At 37.9% G+C, this 23686-nt stretch overlaps 1 protein-coding gene across 3 annotated transcripts in view; it reads right to left on the reverse strand.

Annotated features, from left to right (window-relative positions):
- Positions 1-4989: 4989 nt before the first annotated feature.
- CLCA2 (chloride channel accessory 2) overlaps positions 4990-23686 on the reverse strand; it is a 53737-nt gene continuing 35040 nt past the window's right edge. For all 3 annotated transcript variants that reach the window (XM_058303224.2, XM_071217307.1, XM_004480905.4), the window contains 4 exons: positions 22226-22496; positions 19181-19351; positions 12864-13097; positions 4990-6464 (listed from right to left, as the gene is read on the reverse strand). In XM_058303224.2, the coding sequence (XP_058159207.1) occupies positions 6022-6464; positions 12864-13097; positions 19181-19351; positions 22226-22496 (1119 nt within the window). In that variant the 3' untranslated portion in view covers positions 4990-6021. The remainder of the gene's footprint in view (positions 6465-12863; positions 13098-19180; positions 19352-22225; positions 22497-23686) is intronic.

Here is a 23686-nt window from a genome sequence, read left to right on the forward strand (position 1 = left end):
ACTGTCAGTGAGCATTTGGGTTATTTCCAGGTTGAGGCAATTATAAGGCACTGATTTCATGGACTGCAAATGTTCCAACAGTGGAGTTGCTGTGTCACATGGCATACATGTCTGGTTTTAGTCAGTATTGCCAAACACGTTTTAAAGTCAAATGCTTTTAAAATGATTGTACTAATTTACTCCATGTTTCTACCAGTTTCTGTCAGTCTTTACATTAATAATTTTAGTCATTCTAGTAGGATTGTACTTGTTTGTACTGTCGTTTGAATTTGCATTTTTTCTGATGATTAATGTTAAGCACTTTTTCATATGCTTATTTTTCATTTAGATATTCTCTTCTGTGAAGTGCCCATTGAAATCTTTTTGGCCAATTTTCACTGAGTTTGTTAGTCTTTCTCTTGTTGATTTATAGCAGTTCTTTGTATATTCTGTATATGAGTCCTTCATTGAATATATGTATTCCAAGTATCTTCTCCAGTTTGTGGCTACCCTTAATGGTGTCCTTGGATGAAAAGAGGTTCTTAATTTTAATGGAATCCAATTTAATATTTTATTTTATGGGTAGAGTTTTTATGCCAAATTTATGACAGTTTTATCAAAGTTCATGGAGTTATTATTCATGGTTTCGTTCCAGATGTTTTATTGTTTCATCTTTCACACTTAGGTGTATGATCTATCTCAAATTATTTTTGTGTGTATATGATGTGAGACAGGATTCAAGCTTATTTTTCCCCTCTATCAGCCAATAGACATTTCACAATTATTGAAAAGATCATTCTTTACCCACTCAATTGCAGCTGTGTTTTTGTTGTAAATGAGGTGAGTTCAAATGTGCAGGACTGTTTCTGGACTCCATTCTGTTCCATTGGTCTATTTGACTATTCTTACTTCAATAACACACTGTCTTTACCACTGTAACTTTATAAATCTTGATATCTGGTAGTATAAGCACTCTAGGTTTGCTTTTCTTCAGGATTATTTGGCTATTTTAGATCCTTTGCATTTCAATATGGAATTTTTTAAAAAGCTTGCTAATTCTCCCCACCCTACACAAAAAACCTAGCTTTTTTTTTTTCATGGGATTATATTGAATCTATAGATCAGTTTGTGGAGAATTGACATCTTTGAAATATTGAGACTTCGAATTCATGAACACGGTATATCTCTTCATTTTAAATTTTCTTCAATTTCTTCATCAGTGATTTATAACTTTCAGGGCAGAAATCTTGCTCATCTTTCATTAGGTTTATTCCTAGGGTAATTTTTTTGTGTGTGCTATTATTTACAATATCTTTTTTTATTATAAAAATTCTTTTTCTAATCATTTATTGCCAGTATATAGAAATACAGTGGATTTTTATGTATTGACTTGAAAGAGATGTGTTAAAATCCCCAATTATGATTTGTCTATTTCTTTTCCTTAAAATGTTTTCTTCTGTCAACTTTTGTTTTGTGCTTTTGAAGCTATATTATTCAGTGCACAAATTTAGGATTGTTAATTATAATTATGATATGTCTCAAATCTACTTTTTATGATATTGCCTTAAATCTACTTTATATGCTGCTCTGGCACTTTGGATGTTGAAAAAATTAAAAACAAATGCAACATAGCTAGCACAATGCCTGGCACCTTATTTTCGTACAGTAAACAAAGTTTCTTTCCACTTCCTCTTTCCTTCCACTTAACTAAACCTGATCCTTAGAAGGAGAGGAACTGGGGCGGGGGCAGGGCAAGGGCGGGGCGGAACTAGGGTTTTGCAGCAAACAGCAAGTAAGAATGGTCAACTTATATTTTAAGGACACGGATGTTTGAGAGTCAGTTTTAAGCCGTTCCCCGTGCAGCACCTCCATATTACTCCTGTCCCGCGGCGCCCCTCCCCAGTTCCTGACCCCCATAAGGCCGTGTGGAAACAAACATTCATACCTCAGGGATAGGAGAAAAATTTGTAAAAATATTTTAGAGGCCAAAATTCATCCAAATATAAGTGTGTGAACCTTTTAAGACAGCAACTCCATTACTACGAATTTACCTTACAGACATACTCACATAGATACACAACATTACATGTACAATGGACAAACTCATATGGGTGCACAAGACTGCATGAACAATTTCTCTTAAAACCTACTTTTTGATAGCAAGAAACTGAACAGCCCAAGTATCAATTAATAAAGGAATAAGTAATCTCATTTATTTAATACCTATTTTATTTATTACATCTTATTTAAGCATCTCTTTATACTTTTTTATAATAGCAAGCTTTACTTTTGTGATTGAAATAAATTACAAATAAATATAAAAATGTGGGATACAAAAACCATCATTTTGCAATCCTAGCGTGTCTAAATAAGAGAGATTTCTGTCTTCACTAATCTTAATTTCTAATCTTTTTTTCTTCTTTACCCTTCAATTTCACTCTCTTCTTTTCCTTTTATCTTTATAATCTAGCTTCTTCTTTCCTATATTGATGTGGTAGTTTGAGATTACTTCATGAATCCCAGGAAGAGAAAGGTTATGTTTGTAAACTAATCTATTCCTCTGGGTGTGATACCCTTTGATTGCATTAACTCCAAATGAGGGATATTTGATTAGATTACCTTTTAAGATTTCTGTAGGGATTTTTATAGGACTACGTCAGTAAGGTGTAACTCAGATTAAGTCCCCACCCCTTACTGGGTCTGATATAAATGGACTCTAACAGAGAAAAAAGGAGCTACCATGTTTGATCCTGCCACATAAATCTCTTGAGCACGAAGCCTCCAAGAGGCTGGGCCCACAGAGCAGCTTAAGAAGAGACCAGCCTTGCGATATGCCTGACAGTTTACAGCTGAACATGGGAAGAGAGTGGGCCAGCTGAGGCTGATATAGGAGGCCCAGAAAGAGACAAGCCCTATGCCTGGTTGCTCAGAGCTGAGCTCCAAGAGATGGTAGATTCTGGAGGGGAAATCTGAAACCTCTGCAGAGACTGGCAGCTACCATTCTTCACCACGTGGAAACCTGCCAGGATCAACAGTAGCTGACTTTGGTGAGAAAAGCATCTCTGATGATGCCTCAGTTTGGAGTTTTCATGGCCTTGGAACTGTAAGCTCTATCCCCAAATAAATCCCCTTTATAAAAGTCAACAGATTTCTGGTACTTTGTGATGGCACTCCTTTGGCAAGCTAAGACAATTGATGTGCAGTAAGGTCAAGTCAATTGAAAAAGTGTTCTTTATGGATGTTTGTTAATTTATATTGTTTCTATTCCACAGAATCAGGGAGGTAGAAAACAATTGTCCACTGTACTGGATAACTTCCTCCTTCTTGCATTCTCGAGGTAATTGTCCTCAGAGAGCAGCTTTTTGATAAGACTCAGCAGCCTGTAGCTGAGAGAGAGTGGGAAAGGAAATTGGCCATCATCTGGGTCACTCTCCACCCCTCCCAGGAACCATCTTGCTGATAAGAGCTATCCATTTTAAGAGTGGGAGGGATTTATATAGGGAGGCATGCCTTTTGACCTTTGGGGACAAACTTTACCTTCATGGCCATGAGCGTATGTGCCGGTGTTTGTGAGTGTTTCTCTCTGTATCCTCATGTATCCTGTTATCTGTCTCCCTAACTTTCCTCTTATTTTGTCTCTCTCATTGTGCCTGATCTGTGCTTTTCAACTCCCTATGATATGTATACATGAAGTCAGACTCTCCTTTTAGAGTCTTCTACTTACCTAACTTTCCCTCTGCCTCTATTCCATCACCTGTTTCCCTATATTTTGCATTTACAGCTCTTAATACATAATGCAACATCCTCCCAAACTGTATAATGCCTTCTTTATTTTTTTCATCAGTTGGCATACCAGTTGGCCTTATGAATCCACTCCTCCATGATGAATCATTCTAATTTTATTTTAAATTTATTTCTCTTTTCTTTCCTGCCTTCTCAACTTCATTTAAATGTTTCTTCTCAAAAGGGTCAAATAGTCCTATCATGTCAATGTTGTTGTAACAAACTGAAATTGAAAGTAAAGCAGGTTCTACATAATTCCGGTTTAAATGCTCAGTGCAATTCATTTGCTCATTTAATTGTAGCTTCCAATATGTCCAATGCATATAATCAGGTCAGGGCACCCAATGCATTTAGAGGTGGAACGTAATGAAGTCTTTAAAATCCATCAGCACAAGAACCACAGGACTGCAGGTGAACACCTTTATATGGGGGACTTAGGAGGCAGGCCTGACGCTGCGTCAGTGGAGGACCTAAAGCCAAGGGCAGTGAAAAGCACAGCTCTGACTTCGGGTGTCAGCAAGAATGGTGCAGATTTCTTCACAGCACAGCATTGCAGCCAGCAGCGAGACTGGGGTTAATATGCCTCAACCTTGTGCTCACTCGGACACAATCTTCACTGTGTTTTTGTAAGAAGTGCCTGTCTGGACTGGCACTAAGATAGTCCATATTACTTATTAGTGTAAATGTCTGGTTATCACTTATCTAAAAACATTTTTATATTCTATTTGAGATCAGTATGTGTACAATATTTCAGTGTTTTTCTCAATTTGCTTATATTCTATTTTGTTTACGTGTTTCGAGTTTTGGGGATTCAAGATCATTAATATTCCCCTGAACCAATGATAGCTGTCTTCCAGTTCTATGCCCCTGACCCTTCAGGGAAGCCTTATAATCATCAAATATCTTTATGAATGGTCCTTTTCACTGCCTTTCTATAAAGCAAGGTTTCTCAACCTCCACACTATTGACATTTTGAGGTGTACAATTCTTTGACAAATCTATACACCCATGTAACCATCATCTTAATCAAGACATAGAATATGTTCATGTCTCTACATGAAAAGTTTGCTAGAATTTTGATTGTGATTGCATGGGATATATAGTTTGATCAGAGGAGACTCCTATTTTATATTATTGCTTCTATCTAGTCAATTAAATTTTAGGCTCTTTAAAAATTTTTAAAAAAACAAATGAATCTATTTCTCAATAAGTTTTAAAAATAGGAAGTAAAATTAGATAAAATATGATTTTTATTTCTTCGTGATCTTTGCACCCCTGATACACACATGCCATAGGTTATAACCCTTAATGGAGAAAGAATTCCTAGACTCTTATTTAACCAAACAACAGAAGTAGCCAATCATTTCCAAAGGTTAATCCCTCCCCATTGAACTTTTCTTTGGTTGAAATTGTATAAAAGTATATGATCTATATATGTATTAAAATAAGCTCAGAATACATATTTAATTTTTCACTTGAAGCCTTACGAAAGCTATAACAATTTTCGTCCAATAACACTCAAGGAAATAGTCTAGAAAGCTGCTTTGCTGGGAGTTGAAACTTATAAACAATGAATTCAGTAGACCTTTATTTCAATACCAGTATCAGAGGACAAGGATAAAACCCACATTTTAATGTTACCTCTTACAGTGAAAAAGAGCTCTCTGAACATTAGCAGTGGATTTTGATCTGTAGTGGTATTTACCCAAATGGCAAGAGCTAAAGGAAAGAACTTTACGACAGGGGCTTCATATATTAGATGCTTGCTCTTCAGTCACCAACAAGCAACCTCTTCTGCACAGATAAGGGGACATAAGCAATTAGTCAAAGTAACTAGACAGTTGCTTCATGTAGACAGCTATGCTGAAAAACTCAAACCTAACCTTTTCTCTGCTTCTTCGGGCTATATTTCCTCCTCAATAAGCAGCTTTTCTTGATGCTTTGATTCAACTTTGTACCTCAGTTTGCCTTTACAGACATTACCTTGAAAAATAATATTATCTTTCCATAGCCAAAGTCTAAGGTATCTCTAATCTCTGAAACAGAACAATACTCCCCCCTCCAAAAAATCATAAAAGATCATAGAATCATAACAGATATTTTTGTCTTTAACATGTGAAAATATGATTTGTATTGTACAAAATCTAGAAGCACTTTAATATCAATTTGGTATTAATCTGACTCTTTTGGTGTGTTTTTGCAAAATGCAAAGGCCTTGAGTCTTCTGTCTAATTGAAGAGAGGTGCTCTGCATATTTGTTCACAGTATTTTTGTTCCATTCTCTTTCTTGTCTGCTCTCTTTTTTCTATTTAAAGTACAATGTGTTACAACTAGAGTAAGACAAATAATTCCTGTCAAACCCATTGCTGTTAAAACTCCTTTCAATATAAGAATATCTCTGGCATGTACAGGAGCAGAATTTGGGGGAATAAACAAAGATGCCTGGGCAATGTTAGATACAGCAGACTTTAAGGAGTTTCTATCCACTGTTCGTATTGCCACATAAATTCTGTGACTTTCTTGTGTCTCTCCGTCGTGTTGATGCTCAGGTTCATTTGTGAAAAGCTTTGGTGCGAATGTAAATATTTCTCTGGTGCCAGCTTGCTGAGGATTTAGCTTTGATGTGTTCACTAAAATGGCATTGTTAAAGTCATCTTGAATGTTCTGCAGACTTTTACTCATTCTTATTTCATAGCTTGCAGCTGAAATTGAAAAGATATAAATAGGAAAGCTAAGTTATCTTGAGTAGGTTATGTACTTTATTTAAAAAGACTAATGAGAGTAGCAACAAAAAGTTAAAATACCTCGAAATAAATATAGCAAGAAATGTGTATATGAGTAGAACTTTAAAACACTACATAAAAAATTAAAACCTGAACAAGAAGACTTACGTTTCTTGAGTAGCAATACTCAATAATAATAAAGATATTATTTTTCCCTAAGTTATTTTGTGAATTGTATGTAACTATTCAAGCTTATTGTAAAATTCACATGGAAAATAACTAATCAGGAATGGCCATATAAAGTCATATAAAAAATAGCAAGGCAGAAGGACTAACTGTAATTTAAACACTGTGGGGGAAGCAGATGTGGTTTAAGCAATTGAGCTCCTGCCTAACACATGGGAGGTCCCAGGTTTGGTTCCTGGTGCCACCTGGAGAAGATGAGCAAGACAGTGAACTGGGATGCAGGCTGGCAAAGCAAGCAGACACAACAAGGTGATGCAACAAGGAGACACAAAGAGGAAACAGAATGAGAAAGACAACAAAGCAGGGAGTGCAGGTGGCTCAAGAAATTGAGTGCCTCTTTCCTATATGGGAGGTCCTAGGTTCAGTTCCCAGTGCCTCCTAAAAAGAAGACAAGCAGACAGAGAGCACACAGCGAACGGACACAGAGAGCAGACAACAAGCACAAAACAACGAGCAGGGGGGAATAAAATAAAAATAAACCTTTAAAAAAAACACACTGTGGTAGTGGTGCATGAATAGACTTATGTCCAAAAATGGGCCAAAATACATTCAGGAAGTCAGTATATGATAAATGCAGAATTCAAATTAAAGGGAGAAAATATGAATTTCTCAAAAAATGGTGTTGTGACAATAAGGGGAAAATCTAGAAAAAATAAAATTGGATCCACGCCTCAAACCTCTATCAGGATAAACTCTTAAGTGACCAAAAGTTAGATGTAAAAAATAAAAGTACTAAGTATTAAGTAGGAATAATGGATGAATTCAGTATAATATTGAAGTGGGGAAAGTCCTTCAAATTAAGACTCAAAATTTGTATTTGAATACATAATATGAAAAACTTCTACATGGGAAAGAAACCATTCTAAACAAAGGATAAACATAAAAGCAAAGTGGCAAAAAAAAGATTGCAATTTGTATTAAGGTAAAGCTAATTCTGATAATGACTCCTATTGGACTAAATGGCTGATAGTGGCTCCTATTAGACTAAATCTTCAGTAGTTAGTTACAAATTCTGTGGAAGAAAAAAAGATGATTGAAAGTACTAGATTCAAATAAAAAATAGACAAAAGCCAGCAGAGATATGCTTCTTAAAGGAGGAGAGCCAGAATGGGAGTGATTCATGTTCATACAGTTTCTTCTGAGGGTACTTCCCACTCCAGAACAGATGGCTGGAACTGAAACAGAAAGTCACTCTCTTGTTGGTTTGAGAAGTTAGAGGACTGAGTTTGAGATTGCCCAAATGATTGGAAAGTAAGGGGGGAAATTCCAGAAAAGAGGTAGTCAGAGAAAATTTCAAGTGGCTGTATCCATTATTGCAAGATTATGCTGAACAATTCTAATGCCCTAAAAATGCACTATATTCCATCTAGTCTCTTCTCCGCCCCCCCCCCCCCCCCCTCGGAACCTATGGTAATCACTAAGTTTCAATTTTTGAAGAATAAGATTCATAGTTACTTGCAAGAATATTGAGGGCTTGACATATTGGTCTGTTTTCTTTTATTAGGTACTGCCTATAGTCTCAAGAGTTTCTTGTCCCTCTAATTGAGAACATAGTAGGACTTCCCAGGATGAGAGTTTGGTATTTTTTTTATTATTGTGTGTGTCTCCACCCACTGCTATAATACACTATGACAAAATAAACACTTACATATTCAATAGAAGCCTGCCCCAGGTGTGCCATGTACCCCATCCCCCTTATCCAGCACCCTACACCAGTAACCTCCCCTGCCATATTTGCCAAAAGAACATTCCCGACATTTTAGTTTTAACCACAGACCTGCAAATCCCGAGTTCACCAGCCCCTGCCCCCAACCCTCCCCCTAGTTCCACGGATAGCCCAACCCAATCCCGCCAACCTATTCCCCTGAGACCTGCACCGCTGCACCCTATCACATCACTGAACTACTGTCATGCTCATCCACTGCACCATTACACCCTTCCACCTTATGGTAGATTTTGCCCATATGGGCACTGGCTCACTGCCCCCTACTCCCTTTCTGTTGCCCTGCTTGACATGGTAGTGACGAATACAGACCATTGTATATTTTGTCATAACTTACAAAATTGTATGGGACAGAGTGTAGTCTATAATGTAAACTATATAGTCCATGGTTAGTAGCAATGCTTCAATATGGGTTCATGAATTGGAACAAATGTACCACACTAATGAAGGATGTTGTTAATGTAGGAAAGTGTGAGAGGGGGAGGGAGTGGGGCATATGGGAATCCCTTATATTTTGTTATGTAAATTTATGTAATCTAAAGCTTCTTTAAAAATAAAAAAATAATTTAAAAAATAAAGACTAGTAAAAATACAGGTAATTATATTTGAGAAGGAAAAAAAGAGGTAGTCAGAGAAGAACAGGCCCAAAATCTGTATATTCACTTCCCTCAAATCACTGGAAGATCTTGGAATTGTGCATATTTGGGTGAAATATCTAGGCGCTCAAGGGAAAAACAACAATTAGAAGGCTGAAAAACATAGCAGACTTATATACTAATACCCACCACAGAAGAGATAGAGTTTGGAGAGTGAGTCTGGCCAAGTCAGAGGATCTTAGTAAATACTTTGAGATTTCCATTGAAACCATAGAAGGGCAATGCTTTAGAAATAAAGACCGTGCCCCAGAATTTGGGGCTATGCTCTAGGATTAAGAGCAAACTTGATAAAAAGTCTTACCCAAAGTAAAACCAAACCTCCTAAAGTTCAAGGTGATCCATCAATAATTTGAATGCCTACTAGAAAAACTTCAAAACTCTTCTCAGGAAGATAACAGAATCCAGAGTCTATAATTTTGGAATTTACAATATCTGTTTACAGAGCACTTAACCTCTAAGGGTAATTTCCTTATATATATATATTTTCTCTCTCTCTCTCTCTCTTTTTTTAAAATGTTACATTCAAAAAATATAAGAGGCCCCCATAACCCCCCACCCCCCTCACTCCACTCCTCCCACATCAACAACCTCTTTCATCATCATGGGACATTCATTGCATTTGGTGAATACATTTTGAAGCACTGCTGCACCACATGGTTAATGGTTTACATTGTAGTTTACACTCTACCCCAGCCCACCCAGTGGGCCATGGCAGGATATACAATGTCCAGCATTTGTCCCTGCAGTACCAACCAGTACAACTCCAAGTCCTGAAAATGCCCCAACATCGTATCTCTTCTTCCTTTTTCCTACCCTCATCAGCTACCATGGCCACTCTCTCCACATCAATGCTACAATTTCTTCCATTACTAATCACAATAGTTCCATAGTAGGATATCAGTAAGTCCACTCTAATCCATACTCTATTCCTCCATCCTGTGGACCCTGGGATGGTTATGTCCACTCCTCCTCTATATCAAGAGGGGGCTTAAATTCCACATGGATGATGGATGCAATTCTTCTACTTGCAGTTGTAGGCACTCTTGGCTCCCTGGTGTGGTGGTTGACCTTCACTTCCCTGTTTGCTGGCCAGGGTAAGTCCAAAAACTAGAGGGTAGGAGTTGCAAGTCTGCTGAGGCTCAGGCCTGGCCTGGCCGTCACAAGGACAGTCCAGAGATTCAGGTCTCCTGAGTATACACCAACCCCAGTGCCAACCACAGGTCCAGTAAAAGTGACAGAAGAGGCATGTGTAGAAAGGTCACATCTGAGCCCAACTCCATCACACTCAAATAGGGCCAACTGACAAGGCACTGAACTATCTACTTTGGCTGTCTCTGGGACTCTGCTGAGGTGTGTGTAAGTGCGATCCCTCTGGTGACCTACCGACTCTTTTTTGGAGACTCATAGCCATATAAACTCATTTGTCAGTTACATTTCCCTTTTACTCAAGATCAAAAAGCAGTTTTTAAACGAGAGGCTCAGACTAGTTCATATTTAATGTCCCTTCTGGCTCTAAAATACTGACTTTTACTGAACATATATCATGGACAAACTTACAAGTGTTGTAAGTTTTCTGTATACCTTAGCTTAATTCAATTTTCATTCAGTTCTCTCAACCTCTCTGTGAGGTGGATGCCCTTATTTGCTTTTGCAGATGAGAAACTGGGGCTTAGATAAACGGAGTAACTTGCCCGAGGTTACGCAGATAAAAAGGGATCTGTCTGATTCCAGAATCTATCCACTACCTTATCACTATGCTATGCTGCCTCTCACTAACCGGCACTGCTCTCTCCTATTTCTTTATCCCCCAAATTTGCTATTTTCCAGTGACCAAGTATTACACCTTCACTAGCATCATCATCAATAAATTCCCAGTATGGGAAAGCCCTGGTCTTGGATTGAGGATGCAAATAGTACTCGAAGACATGGCCCCATCTTCAAGGAGGTTACTGTTTACTAGTAGGAATAGTTCCCATTTGCTCTTTCCATTTCCAAATGCAAGCCATCCTTTCAGGATTATTTTAGGCTTCTTATACATTAAGACTTTGTCTAACGCAGCAATATAACTGAGGGTTGGGGGGATAGAGCATAGTGGGAATAACAATTGCTGTCACTAAGCACATTTTTCAAAAGTGGCATATTTTCAATAATTGTTAAAGATAACACATTTAAAGGTAGTATGTTGTGTGAGAACATGATGAAGAGATGTCAGAGGAAGTAGTGTGAAAGTAAAAAGGAAAAGTTGCTAGTAGTAATGGGAGCTTGCGCTTTTTTGTTTCTTTTAACATGCTACCATGCTTTTAAGCCAGCGAGGAAAGAGGGAAAATACTAGATGACAGGCACTACTCTGACCTTAACACGGGGATGGTAGTGAATGTTGTTTGTGGCTCCTCACTCAAAATAAGGAGCTAGAACTGTCTTTATCAACACAAACCAGGAGCCCAGGAAACTTACAAGGCACACTCTTTCTTCCATTTCTGATTTGATATGTGTCATCTCATTTCATCTTAACAATACACACTTGAAGTAGATATTTTAGTCTCATTTTATATAGAAGGAAAGTGAGGCTAATTGAAGTTAAGCAACCAGCCAATGATCAAACACTGGACTTAACCCAGAAAGGGAGCTACTATTTTCCTGACATTTAAGTTATAGTTGTTTCTACTGCTAAGGGACATGTCCATTCCACAGTTTATTGAATCATCTCCCATCTCCAAACATTAAGATAGGAGAATCTTTAATTCAGAATGTAAAATATTTCAGTTCCTCCATCTCTGGCAGGAAGAGACTGTTTATGATAAGAGAACCTAAAGACACAGCTACAATATTGACTACTCCCCAGGGGCACAGAATTATTTGTAATTGAAGGACCTTCTGATGAGTGTAGTGAATTGAGAATTATAAACCAAAAAAACAGATGATCTAGGTGGGAAGTGAGACCAGCAAAGGCCCAAGGTGGTCACCATTTTTAACTGATAGTGTCAGAAATCAGCTCTCCACAGAGAATGATTTCTACTGTAATCTTAAACAGAGGCATCACGAAAGGCCATTAAATGTGTAATCAATGTTAACCCTGTTCTGGTGATGGCAAAGTTGTTGGAAAAATTATTCTCTGAGAAATGGTAACTGTTGTGTTACTCTGAGAATAAAGAGATGAAATGGATGAAAGCCTGAAGTTTAGCATAGGACTTCGAAGAGGTAAGAAGGAGAATGTACTCCATCTATACTCACCCTAGCAAGGGTGTGCAAGCTCTGAATTAGTGGACTGGTTCCAGCGTCACTAACAAAAACAATTGCCATGATTGGGAAAGGGAAATGCATCAAGTTTTGCATGACTTATGGGAATTATTTCCCGAAGACTTCTTTGTAAATCTTTATATATTTACCATCTAATTTTCAGAAAAATAAATTGCTCCCAGTATTTAAAAATGTACCCTCTGTAATGCAGACCCTGTTTCTGTGCAAAAACCCCAATTGTATGTGGTGTTTAAGTTTCCAATCAAGGTTTCTGTATGATTAGTATCCATCAGTTTACCAGGGCCTTTTTAATTCTGGGAGAGCTAACAGGACCCTGTTTCTGGACTCCAGGATTTAAAACCTTGTCAGCAACTTGAAGTTTTCCATGGCAATCCTCTGCAACATTCTCACCTCTAGGCCCCAACGCCATTTTTACCTGCCTAATCCCCGACATCATTACTAGAAATACCATATTCTGAAGAAAAAAAAAAAAGGTAATGAAACTAGTGTGCTTACCCTGGCCCTGATCAAAGTCTTCACCAGGTGCTGTCCAAGATAGAGTCACTTCCTCTTCCAATTTCACAGCTTCTAGGTCAATAATTTTGCATGGTGGAAATACATCAGGATGGGGGCCAGCTGGAACTCCCAACACTGAAAAGGAGCCCCCTGAGATTATTCGGGTAAAGCCCCACTTTTCCTCCTCCTCATTATTACCCTTGGATTTTCTTGGGGCATTCATCTGAATATTACCTGGACATCAAAGAAAAGAATAGCCAAAGAACAAATTACAAATCTCCTGGATAGCTTGTTCTTAACAGATTATTGAGAGCTTTAAAAAACATTTTTGTTTTTACTATATCATTAGAAAAACTGAGTTTGTTTATTCAATAATTCATTCATTCATCCATTCATTCACTCAAGAAATATTTATTGAGGCCATAAGCTATGCCAGAAATCATAGACCAAACAGGATTCTGGTCCTTATGGAATTTATATAGGCATATGTAAGAGATATTGGAGGTTTAATTCCAGACCCCTGCAATAAAGGGAATCATGGAAAGTTTTTGGTTTCCCAATGCATATAAAAGTTATGTTCATACTAAACTGTAATCAATGAATTGTGAAATAGTTTTATATCTTAAAAAAACAATGTGCATACCTTAAATTAAAAAATAGTTTATTGCTAAAAAATGCTAACCATCATCTGAGCCTTCAGTGAATTGTAATCTTTTTGCTGGGGGAGATACTGCTTCTGTATTGATGGTTGCTGACTGATCAGGATGGTGGTCGCTGACTGTTGGGGTGGCTGTGGCAATTTCTTAAAATAAGAAAACAATGAAGTTTCCACATCTTTTGACTTTTCCGTTCATGAAAGGTTTCTCTGTAGCCTGCAATGCTGTTTGATAGCATGTTACCTGCAGTAGAACTTCTTTCAAAATTGGGGTCAATCCTCTCAAACCCTACCACTGCTTTATCAACTCAGTTTATGTGATATTCTAAATCCTTTATTGTTAATTCAACATTGTTCACAGTATCTTCACCAGGAGTAGATTACATCTCAAAAAACCATTTTCTTTGCTCATCCATAGGAAACAACATCTCATTCATTCAAATTTTATCATGGGATTGTAGCAATTCAGTTACTTCTTCAGACTGTATTTCTAATTCTAGTTCTCTTGCTATTTCCACCACATCTCTCATTATTTCCTCCACTTATGTCTTTTGTGTGTATATGTGCATGTGTGTGTGTATCAGCTCTCCGTGTGTGCAGCACCATTCCTGGGCAGGCTGCACTTTCTTTCACGCTGGGCGGCTCTCCTTATGGGGTGCACTCCTTGTGTGTGGGGCTCCCCTATGCGGGGACACCCCTGTGTGGCAGGGCACTCCTTGCACTCATCAGCACTGCACATGGGCCAGCTCCACACGGATCAAGGAGGCCCGGGGTTTGAACCGTGGACCTCCCATGTGGTAGGCAGATGCCCTATCCATTGGGCCAAGTCTGCTTCCCCCCACTTATGTCTTGAACCCTTCAAAGTCATCTATGAGAGTTAGAATCAACTTCTTCCAAACTCCTGCTAATGTTAATATTTTGACCTGCTCCCATGAGTCATGAACATTCTTAATGGCATCTAGAATGGTGAATCCTTTCCAGAGTTTTTCAATCAACTTTGTACAGATCCATCAGAGGAATCATTATCTATGGCATAAATAAACCTTACAAAATGTATTCCTAAAATAATTAGACTTGAAAGCCAAAATGACTCCTTGATCCATGGGCTGCAGAATGGATGTTGTGTTAGCAGAACTGAAAACAATATGAATCTCATTGTACATCTTCATTAGAGCTCAGTGATGGCCAAGTGTTGTAAATAAACAGAAATATTATGAAAGGAGTCTTTTTTTTCCCTAGAAATAGATCTCAATATCAGGCTTAAAATATGCAGTAAGCCATGTTGTAAACAGATGTGCTGTCATTCAAGCTTTGTTCTTCCATTTACAGAGCACAGGCAGAGTAGATTTAGCATAATTCTTAAGGGCTTTAGGATTTTTAGAATGATAAATGAGCATTGGCTTCAACTAAAGTCACCAACTGCATTAGCCTCTAACAAGAGAGTCAGCCCATCCTTTGAAGCTTTAAAACCAGGCATTGACTTCTCCACTCTAGGTACAAAAAGTCCTAGAGGACATCTTCTTCCAATAGAAGGCTATTTCATCTACACTGAAAATCTGTTGTTTAGTGTAGCCACATAAAACATCAATGACCTTACTTAGATCTTCTGGATAACTTGCTGCAGGTTCTACATCAGCACTTGCTGCTTCATCTTGCACTTTTATGTTATAGACATGATTTCTTTCCTTACACCTCATGAACCAACCTCTGCTAGCTTCTAACTTTTCTTCTCCAGCTTCCTCACCTATCTCAGCCTTCATGGAGTTGAAGAAAGTTTTGGGCCTTGCTCTGGATTAGGCTTTTGCTTAAGGGAATGGTGTGGCTGGTTTGATCTTCTATCCAGACCACTAAAACTTTCCCCATATCAGTAATCAGGCTGTATTTGCTTTCTTATAATTCATGTGTTCACTGGAGTAGCACTTTTCATTTCCGTCAAGAACTTTTCCTTTGCATTTGCAACTTGGCTAACTGTTTGGTGCAAAAGGCTGAGCTTTTGGCCTATCTTGGTTTCAACTTGCCTTCCTCACTAAGTTTAATCATCTCTAGCTTTTGATTTAAAATGGGAGGCAAGTGATTCTTCCTTTCACTTGAACACTTGGAGGCCACTGTAGGATTATTATTTGGCCGAATTTCAATATTGTTGTGTCTCAGGGAATAGGGAGGCCCCAGAAGAGGGAGAGAGATGGGGGAATGGCTGGTTGATGGAGCAGTCAGAACACAAAACATTTGTTGAAGTTAGCCATCTTACATGGGTGCAATTCATGGCACCTCCAGTTACTATAGTAACATCAAAGAGCACTGATCACAGATCACCATAATAGATGTAATAGTAATGAAAATGCCTGAAATATTGTGAAAATTACCAAAACATGCCACAGAGGCAAGAAGTGAGCACATGCTTTTGGAAAAATGGCATTGATAGCCTTACTCAACACAGTGTTGCCACTAACAAGCACAATAAAGTGAAGTGCAATAAAATGAAGTATGCCTGTAGTTATATTAACCATATTAATAAACATATATTTACAAATTGTGATAATTGAAAAAAGGAGAAAAAGCAGGGTGCTATGAAAGAAAATAACATGTACCTAATTTAGAATATCAAGGCTGGTGTCTCTAAGGTAGGACCATTTAAAGATTTCCTAAAGAATGAGTAGGAGTCAGCCAGATAAACAATGAAGCCAAGACTATCCCAGGCAGAGGGAACACTTTGTCTAACAATCCTAAGGTGCAGAAGAATTTTGAACCTTAGAAAAACTAAATTAAAGAAGAAGATGAATAATTTGATGTAAAATAGGAGACAAGAATTCATGCAGGGTTTTATGTACTATTTTAGGGGTTTTCAACATCAATTCTGCAAGCTATGGGGAATGATATGATCATGTTTGCTTTCTAATGTACTCTTCTTATTTGCTTTCTAAGGTCACTCGGTCTGCTGGATGGATGGCGGATTAAAGTACAGCAAATGAGACAGCCATTGCAAGAGTCCAGATGAGAAAAGAAGGTAGCTGGGATTGAGTGATAGCAGTGGAGATGAGGCAAGAAATGGACAGTTTGAGAAGTAGTTTGGAGATAAAAGCTGGTGATGGATTTGGATATTGGATGGTGAAGGAGGAAATTATGGTTAAAAAAATAGCTCTGATGTTTCTAAAATGAGCAACTTGGAAGGAGAAGCAGGCTAAGGGAAGAAGACCAAAAATATAAGGATTTAGATTCCTATAAAATATCTAAATGAAGATATAAAGGAGCCAGTCAGATACTGATTTTAAGGCCAAAAAAGAAGTTTTAGATAAAACGTAATAATTTGGAAGTTATGAATTTGGAAGTTTTGGGCATATAGATATTAAAGCCACATGGACTGTTAATCACCAAATAACACTTACTTTAGCTATAAAGATAAATAGCATTTATTGAGTTTGCACTATATGCCAGGCACTTTTCTAAGTGCTTTATTTGTATTGCCACTCAATCGTCCCAGCAATGCTGTGAGGAGTGTACAATTTTTAGAGTAATTTTTACAAATGATGAAACTGAAGTATACAGAAGCTAAATATCTTGTCCAAGATCACAAAGGTAGTAAGAGATGAAACCAGTTTTCAGACTCAAGCAGTGTGTCTCCAGACATTAGAGTAAGAAATCTAGACCTAAGCTCTGAGAACCAACAACATTTAGAGGCCTGGCAGAAAAGGAGGAGCTGGGAAAAAAGAGCCATGCAAAAAATTGCCAGAGATTAAGAAGTAATCAAAAGAGTGCAGTATCATGGAAACCAGGAAATGACAAAGGAGGGAGCACTCCATTGTGTCAAATACTGCTGAAGTCAGGTAAAATGAGGACTGAAGTGTGCCATTTGGATTTAACAACCGGGTGGTCATCAGTGACCATGGCCAGAGCAATTCCAGTGGAGTGATTTGAGTGGAGGTCAGATTGCAGTGAACTGAGGAGTAAATAGGAGTTGAGGAAGTATAGTCAACAAGTTTAGATTAATTTCAAGGAACTGGATTGTAATAGGTAGTAGAGAGGTGGTCAGGAGCAGGGGGGAGAGAGAATCTAACAAAGCCTTTTTTTTTTTTTTAATATGGGAGGTAATAAAACATGTTTGAATGCTGCTAAGAGGGATCCAGAAGAGCAAGTCCATACAGCAGATCACTCTAAAGATCCCATTGAATAGGCTGGAATGGGATTGAGGGCAGATCTAGTGGAGACGCTTGCCTTTGGAGAGGGGAGGAAGACTGCAGAGGCTGCTATATCTGGAGATTTGGTGGTGTGAATATAGAGCAGCTTCCACTTATCAATGATGTGTATGCTGAAGGTCATCACCTGAAAATGTGCTGACAAAGTAGATGCTATTTTAGTAGGCATGCCTAGGGAAATCTAACTTTTTCTATTTTGTGCCATTTAGGGCCTAAATGAAGTATGCAAATAAAAGCACAGTTGCTCTAATTTCATATTACAGTAGGTACTAATATTTGCATCCTTCAAACTCAAGGGTTTTAAAAATAACATTCAGACTATTCAAAAGCCTGAAAGTTGCTTGATAAGGATCAGGTCTTATTTCTGCTTGATATCCCAAGTTTCTAGTGCTAAGCATGTCACCAACTAGGCCTTCAAAAAATGTTTGATGTATAAATGAAAGAAGGAATATCTCTTAAGAAATGAAGTATGAAAATTAGATATAAAATCATATCTGCAATTAAAAAGTTATTAACTTGTAAATTATGCACATTGGTTTTGAAGAGCCAAATTATTTTAAATAGAGAAAAGAGTGAATTGTTTTCTAGGAAATACTAAAGACATCAGGGGATGAAAATCTACTGTAGCATCTTGATTGTTTTCTACTGAAAAGTACATGCAGAATAAAAAATAGAGATCATATTATGGAATTGTCCAAATGATTTGTTATAGCTCCTAAAATAGATGAATAGCATTTACACAGAACCTGAAGTTTTGGAAATAAGAATGTTTATAAATACTTCTAAGACTGTTTTCAAAGACTACAACATAATACATTTCTGTTTGTTTATTATATATTATTATACATTAACCACTGCATCCCACCAAGAACTCAAATGATGTGTTAAAAATGTGTATTTTAAAAATTTATTTGACACTTTTATCTTAAAAGAAGACAACATCTTCAGGTTATCACTCAATTGATACTTGGAACTCATATTTATTCAAGAACCCATTTTCCTTGTGCATTGTTCAACCATTTGTTTCCTTCTTTCAACTGCTGATTTTTGCCTCTTTCTCTTGCCTAAACCTCTATAGAGGAGATGTTGGGCAGCACCTGAAAGAACTCAGTACTTCTCTTAATCTACTATTAGCACTGAATGAAACAGAAGAAGAAAGTTCAAAATAATGACTAATGTAAGCTGGAGAAAATCTGTGGGAATTATCTATTGCCTTCTTATATCTGCTTCAATGAATTATTGAGGATTGAAGGGATAGTTAACAAATTACATATTAAGCATTATCTTGGGTATAAAAAGTTTTGAAATTACAACTCTCTCTTTCCTTCTGTTCTTTTCTCTCTCCCTCTTTTTCTTTCTTTCTTCCCTTTCAATCAATTTCTCTCTCTCTCTCAACACATACATATACACACACACACACCAGATAATACATGAAATGATGTCACTCAAATAACAGTGCTAATGATTCTTACCATTCGTGATGTACCCTGGTACATACATAGCATGACTCCCTGGAATAGAGTGGGCTAGGGTGTTTATGCTGGGAGAGTGATAGACATGCACTTTCAAGCTATGTCTACCATTTACAGCAAAGGAGAAAAAATACCTCGAGTAAATTCCATCATTTTTTATGACATCAGCACCTGTAGGAAAAAAATTCAATGTAAACATTTGTCATCACATTTGATTGCTAATATTTAATTAGGCCATTAAAAAGATTTACTTTGGGGAAGTGGCTGTGGCTCAATCAGTTGGGCTCCCGTCTACCATATGGGAGGCCCTGGGTTCATGTCCTGGGGCCTCCTTGTGAAGGCAGGCTCACCCCGCACACTGCAGAGCACCGCCCAGCCCACAAGCACCGCTCAGCCCGCAAGCACCACCCAGCCTGCAGACGCTGCAGAGAGCCAACTCAGCAAGGTGATAAAACAAAAAAAAGGGAGACAAGCAAAAAAAAAAAAAAACCACGGAAGAGTATGCAGCAAATAGACACAGAGAGCAGTCGGCAAGCAAGCCACAAGGGGGGAGGGGAAATACAATAAATAAATACAGATACAGAAGAATGCACGGTGAATGGACACAGCATGCAAAAAGCCACAAGGGGGGGGATAAAAAAAAAGATTTACTTCCCTTTTTCTTCCCATTTCAGCATATGTTATTATGGTCATAACTATTTTTGTTCACTTGATTTTATCATTGATTAGAAAATACAATGGCTCCATAACCTTCTCCCTATTAGTTCATAAATCTGAAAGATTATTTTCTAAAAGGAAATGAATTGTAACTGCTTCAGTGCTAATTAATAAAAAAAAAAAAACTTTGGTACTTGATAAAATAGTGTGAAATTCTTTAATATCCTCAGTAGAGGTTGCTTGAACTGTTTAGATTCTAAGGGCTTGCTGACTTGGAGTTTGGCAGGCATTGTTTCTGTCCACTGTGCCTTGCCGCTCATTCTGGAAGCTGGCCAATGATAGACTTCCTCCCTTTTGCATTGACCCTCAGAAAGCAGTTCAATTCCAAGCAGAGTCGATGCTAAATGGCAGGGAAGGCCTAGACTCTGGGACAGCAGTAGAAGGTCAGGCTTAGCCCAAGGTTACAGGTAAATGGTGGCTATACTAGGTAAATTTTAAAGTGCAGAGCATATTATTTATCCAGGTTGGATAAATTTATTTTATTTTTTATATTATTTTACTTTTTGTCTATTGGGAAGAAATAAAATTTTGGCATTTAGTGGTTTAATGATTAATAGGAAGGTCTAACTTCGTTGAGAAATGACAGAGGAAAAAACTCAAAATAATCCAAGATCTCCATGCCACAATTACCACTGATATCCCTTTTAATCAAAAAGAGAAAGAAATGGCAAATAACATTGCTTGGAGTTTGGGGGGGTTAGTTTTAAGGTCTGGATCTGCCACTCACTAGCTATGGCAATCTCTCTGGGTCTTGGTTTTCTCATCTATAAAATGGAGATAAAACATCTCACAGGGTTGTCGTGATAATTATTTGAGATGAGACTGTGCATGGCATTATTTGACAGAGAAATATTGCTCCCATTATAAAGATAAGTATTAGAAAACTGTATACTTGTGCATTAAGTATTAAAAAAATAAATTTACACTTTGATGCCTAACCAATATTTTTCACTGTTTCTTTCACTAGGGCATAAATTTAGGCAATAAGTAAATGAAGTGGTTCCAGGAAATAAATATAAAAGCCCACTGAGCTGAATTAGGTGGCTTCCTAAGAAAGCCGGGATCTGTTCTCTAGGGCAGCCCATAGGCTGCAGTAAGAAGGGAGAAACATTCTGCAAAGTGTAGTTTTGGACTATGTACATAAAGTGAAAGGTTTACCCATGGATATGCAATCAGAACATAAAAAGTTCATTTGGTTCTGTTCCAATAGGCAAAACAAGAAGATTTCTTTGGCCTCCCTCTGAGGTGGACTTGAAAATCCTTTCAATAAGCTTTTGTTTCATAAATGGTAAACAAGATTGCCTGGCAAGATACTAACGGATTGCCAAAACTTAGACTCTTGGAAAAAAAATTTATCTTTGAACATCAAGATGGAGGAATGTAATTTTATTAGCAGATCAAACCTTGCAACTGCCAACATAGATTTTTAAGATCTATTGTCATTCTGAGAATTTAGTTTAGAAAAAGAACACAACTGAAGATGGAACAAAGGAGTTTTTTTATTAAAAAAATTTTTTTTAGTTAGAAAGGGAATCGTCCAAGTTCTGCTCTTGCCTGGCCTGAAGCTGTGGTGTCCTGTCCATAACGTATAAAGATGAGACTTTAAACTCTTAGGTGCAGAATGAGCCCTTTGAATTAGAGTTTGTTTCACTTTATTTCCAGGTGTTAGGAAAATCTCTATATTGATCTCCCTAGGCTGACTGGTCTGGTCTTCCTGAGGCTGAATCACACATCTGAAGGACACTGGCTGTGCCAGAGATGGGCTGTGCCAACTACTTGGCTAAAGAAGAGTCTTGGACCATCTCATGGGTCAAAAGTTCAATTTCCAAATAACTGTCACTGTAGCTTCCTTTTTGGGGTTTCATTTGCTATTTTTAACTGACCAACCTAAGTTTATCAGTGAAAAGAAAAGTTAGAAAATTTTAGAGGAAATTTAAAAGAACATGCCACGAGGACATACAAGCCTGTCCCCATGTGACCTCACTACATGACAGTGACCAGGGTCACCATGCCCAACAGGCCAATGGAAGCCAAGGCTGAGGTGTCAAGTGGCTTCCTCCCACACTCCTTCTCCTACTCACACACAACCACACTCTTAGGATCCTAGGGAAACTCTCTTGTCCCAAATTCATATCCATATTCCTTGTGGAGATATAAGCTGTAGCTATTCAGTATGCAAGTGATTCTATAAAAATTTGAGAATCTGATAAGATTGGGTGAAAAAAATAATTGAATTGAAAGAGTTTTACAGATGAGCTTAATACTACAGAATTATACATAACATGACAACTTTGAGAACATGAAAAGTGGCACGACATTCCTTGTTACCTGCTCCATCATCAAAAAGTCTCAGTGTAACAGGATCTCCAGTTTCTGCTTCAATCATCGCAGTTACAGTGGCATTAAGAATGGGATAAAACCCCTTTCTAACGTTTGCATAAATCATCACTGGGTGGGGAAAGTGGGTGCTGTCTCTTTCCACATAGCTCTCAACAGTGGTTGGGGGCACCACGGAGCTAGAGGCACGAGAGGTCACAGTCACTTTTAAGGCTTGAAGAGAATGGTGGGTGTTATTCAGTGTGTAAGTCCAGTGCCCAGGCTGCAAAATAAAAGCTTTTGTTTTTCAAAGTGTGAAGAAAAAAAAATCAACCATTCATTTAAAGCAGAACTCTAAGCCCTTAGACATTTTTGTTCTTGTTTTATTGATGTAGCATTTTTTTAATATCACAAAAAGATTTCAGGAAAAATAATATTGGTTAAAGGCTAACTAAATTAAATCTTTGTGTGGGTTTCACAGCAAAACTCACTTTTATTGTTAGGTAACTCTTTAGGGAATTATATCCTGGGTTTATTTAGGGAATGAGTGCAGACCTTGATTTCCATTTTCAGTACTTCAAAGTACTTCAAAGTACTTTACAAATATTAACCTGAGCCTCTTTTTTTCCAAAGGGAAGTTCAATGTTTTTATCCGTTTTATTCAACTGAGAAAATTACTTCCAATTAAGTGGACCCTTATGATTTACATGGATACCTGGGCTAAAATGTAACTTCTTTCCTCCTTCCACTTTCCCAACCCCCCATATCTGGAAATTCCAAGCAACAAAACTCACATGCACTATGAGGAACAAAGAAAAGGATGGACTATTTTTAATAGGTTAGGGTTCTACCGTGCATAATTTATACAACTTTTGCTAAACACCACTCTCTTTTGCCAGTCTAAACTGCCTGGAGAAAACAGCAAATGAATGTCTGAAGGGAAAAGGCTAGAACTACAATATAGTAGAATTTCATACATTTGATTAAGGTATTCCTTTTTTCTTCATCCCTGCTGCTGCTGCTCCTTTAAACACTGGAAGTAACAGGAGGAACACAATAGAGCAGGAGGAAGAACAGAGAAAAGCAATAGGTTAAAAAGTGACTCAGAGAGGATTGTGGGAAGATAGCAATGTACTAACAGGCAGAGATGAATGCTCTCACAACAACAATGGAGAAAGAGCCAAAAGCTGACTGAGGGACCTGCTTTGGGGGTCAGCAGACCAGGACAGTGCTATACAACTCCCAGGAGGAGGGTGAGGGACAGAAAGACAAGCTGAAATGACAAATATGAGTTACCAAGCCCCAAGGTGGCTAGGAAGGGCTCCCCACACCCACCCCCAAAATATTAAGCTGGGGTGAAACACCTGGTTCACTGCAGCCAACTGTCTGTCAGCTGTTTCAACGGAAAGGGAAGGGAGGTCGGGGTGCTTTTCTTTAGTAGATTTGGCCAGCAGAGCCCACTCCAGATCTCCA

This window comes from Dasypus novemcinctus, chromosome 9, assembly GCF_030445035.2.
Source record: "Dasypus novemcinctus isolate mDasNov1 chromosome 9, mDasNov1.1.hap2, whole genome shotgun sequence".
NCBI lineage: Eukaryota > Metazoa > Chordata > Mammalia > Cingulata > Dasypodidae > Dasypus > Dasypus novemcinctus.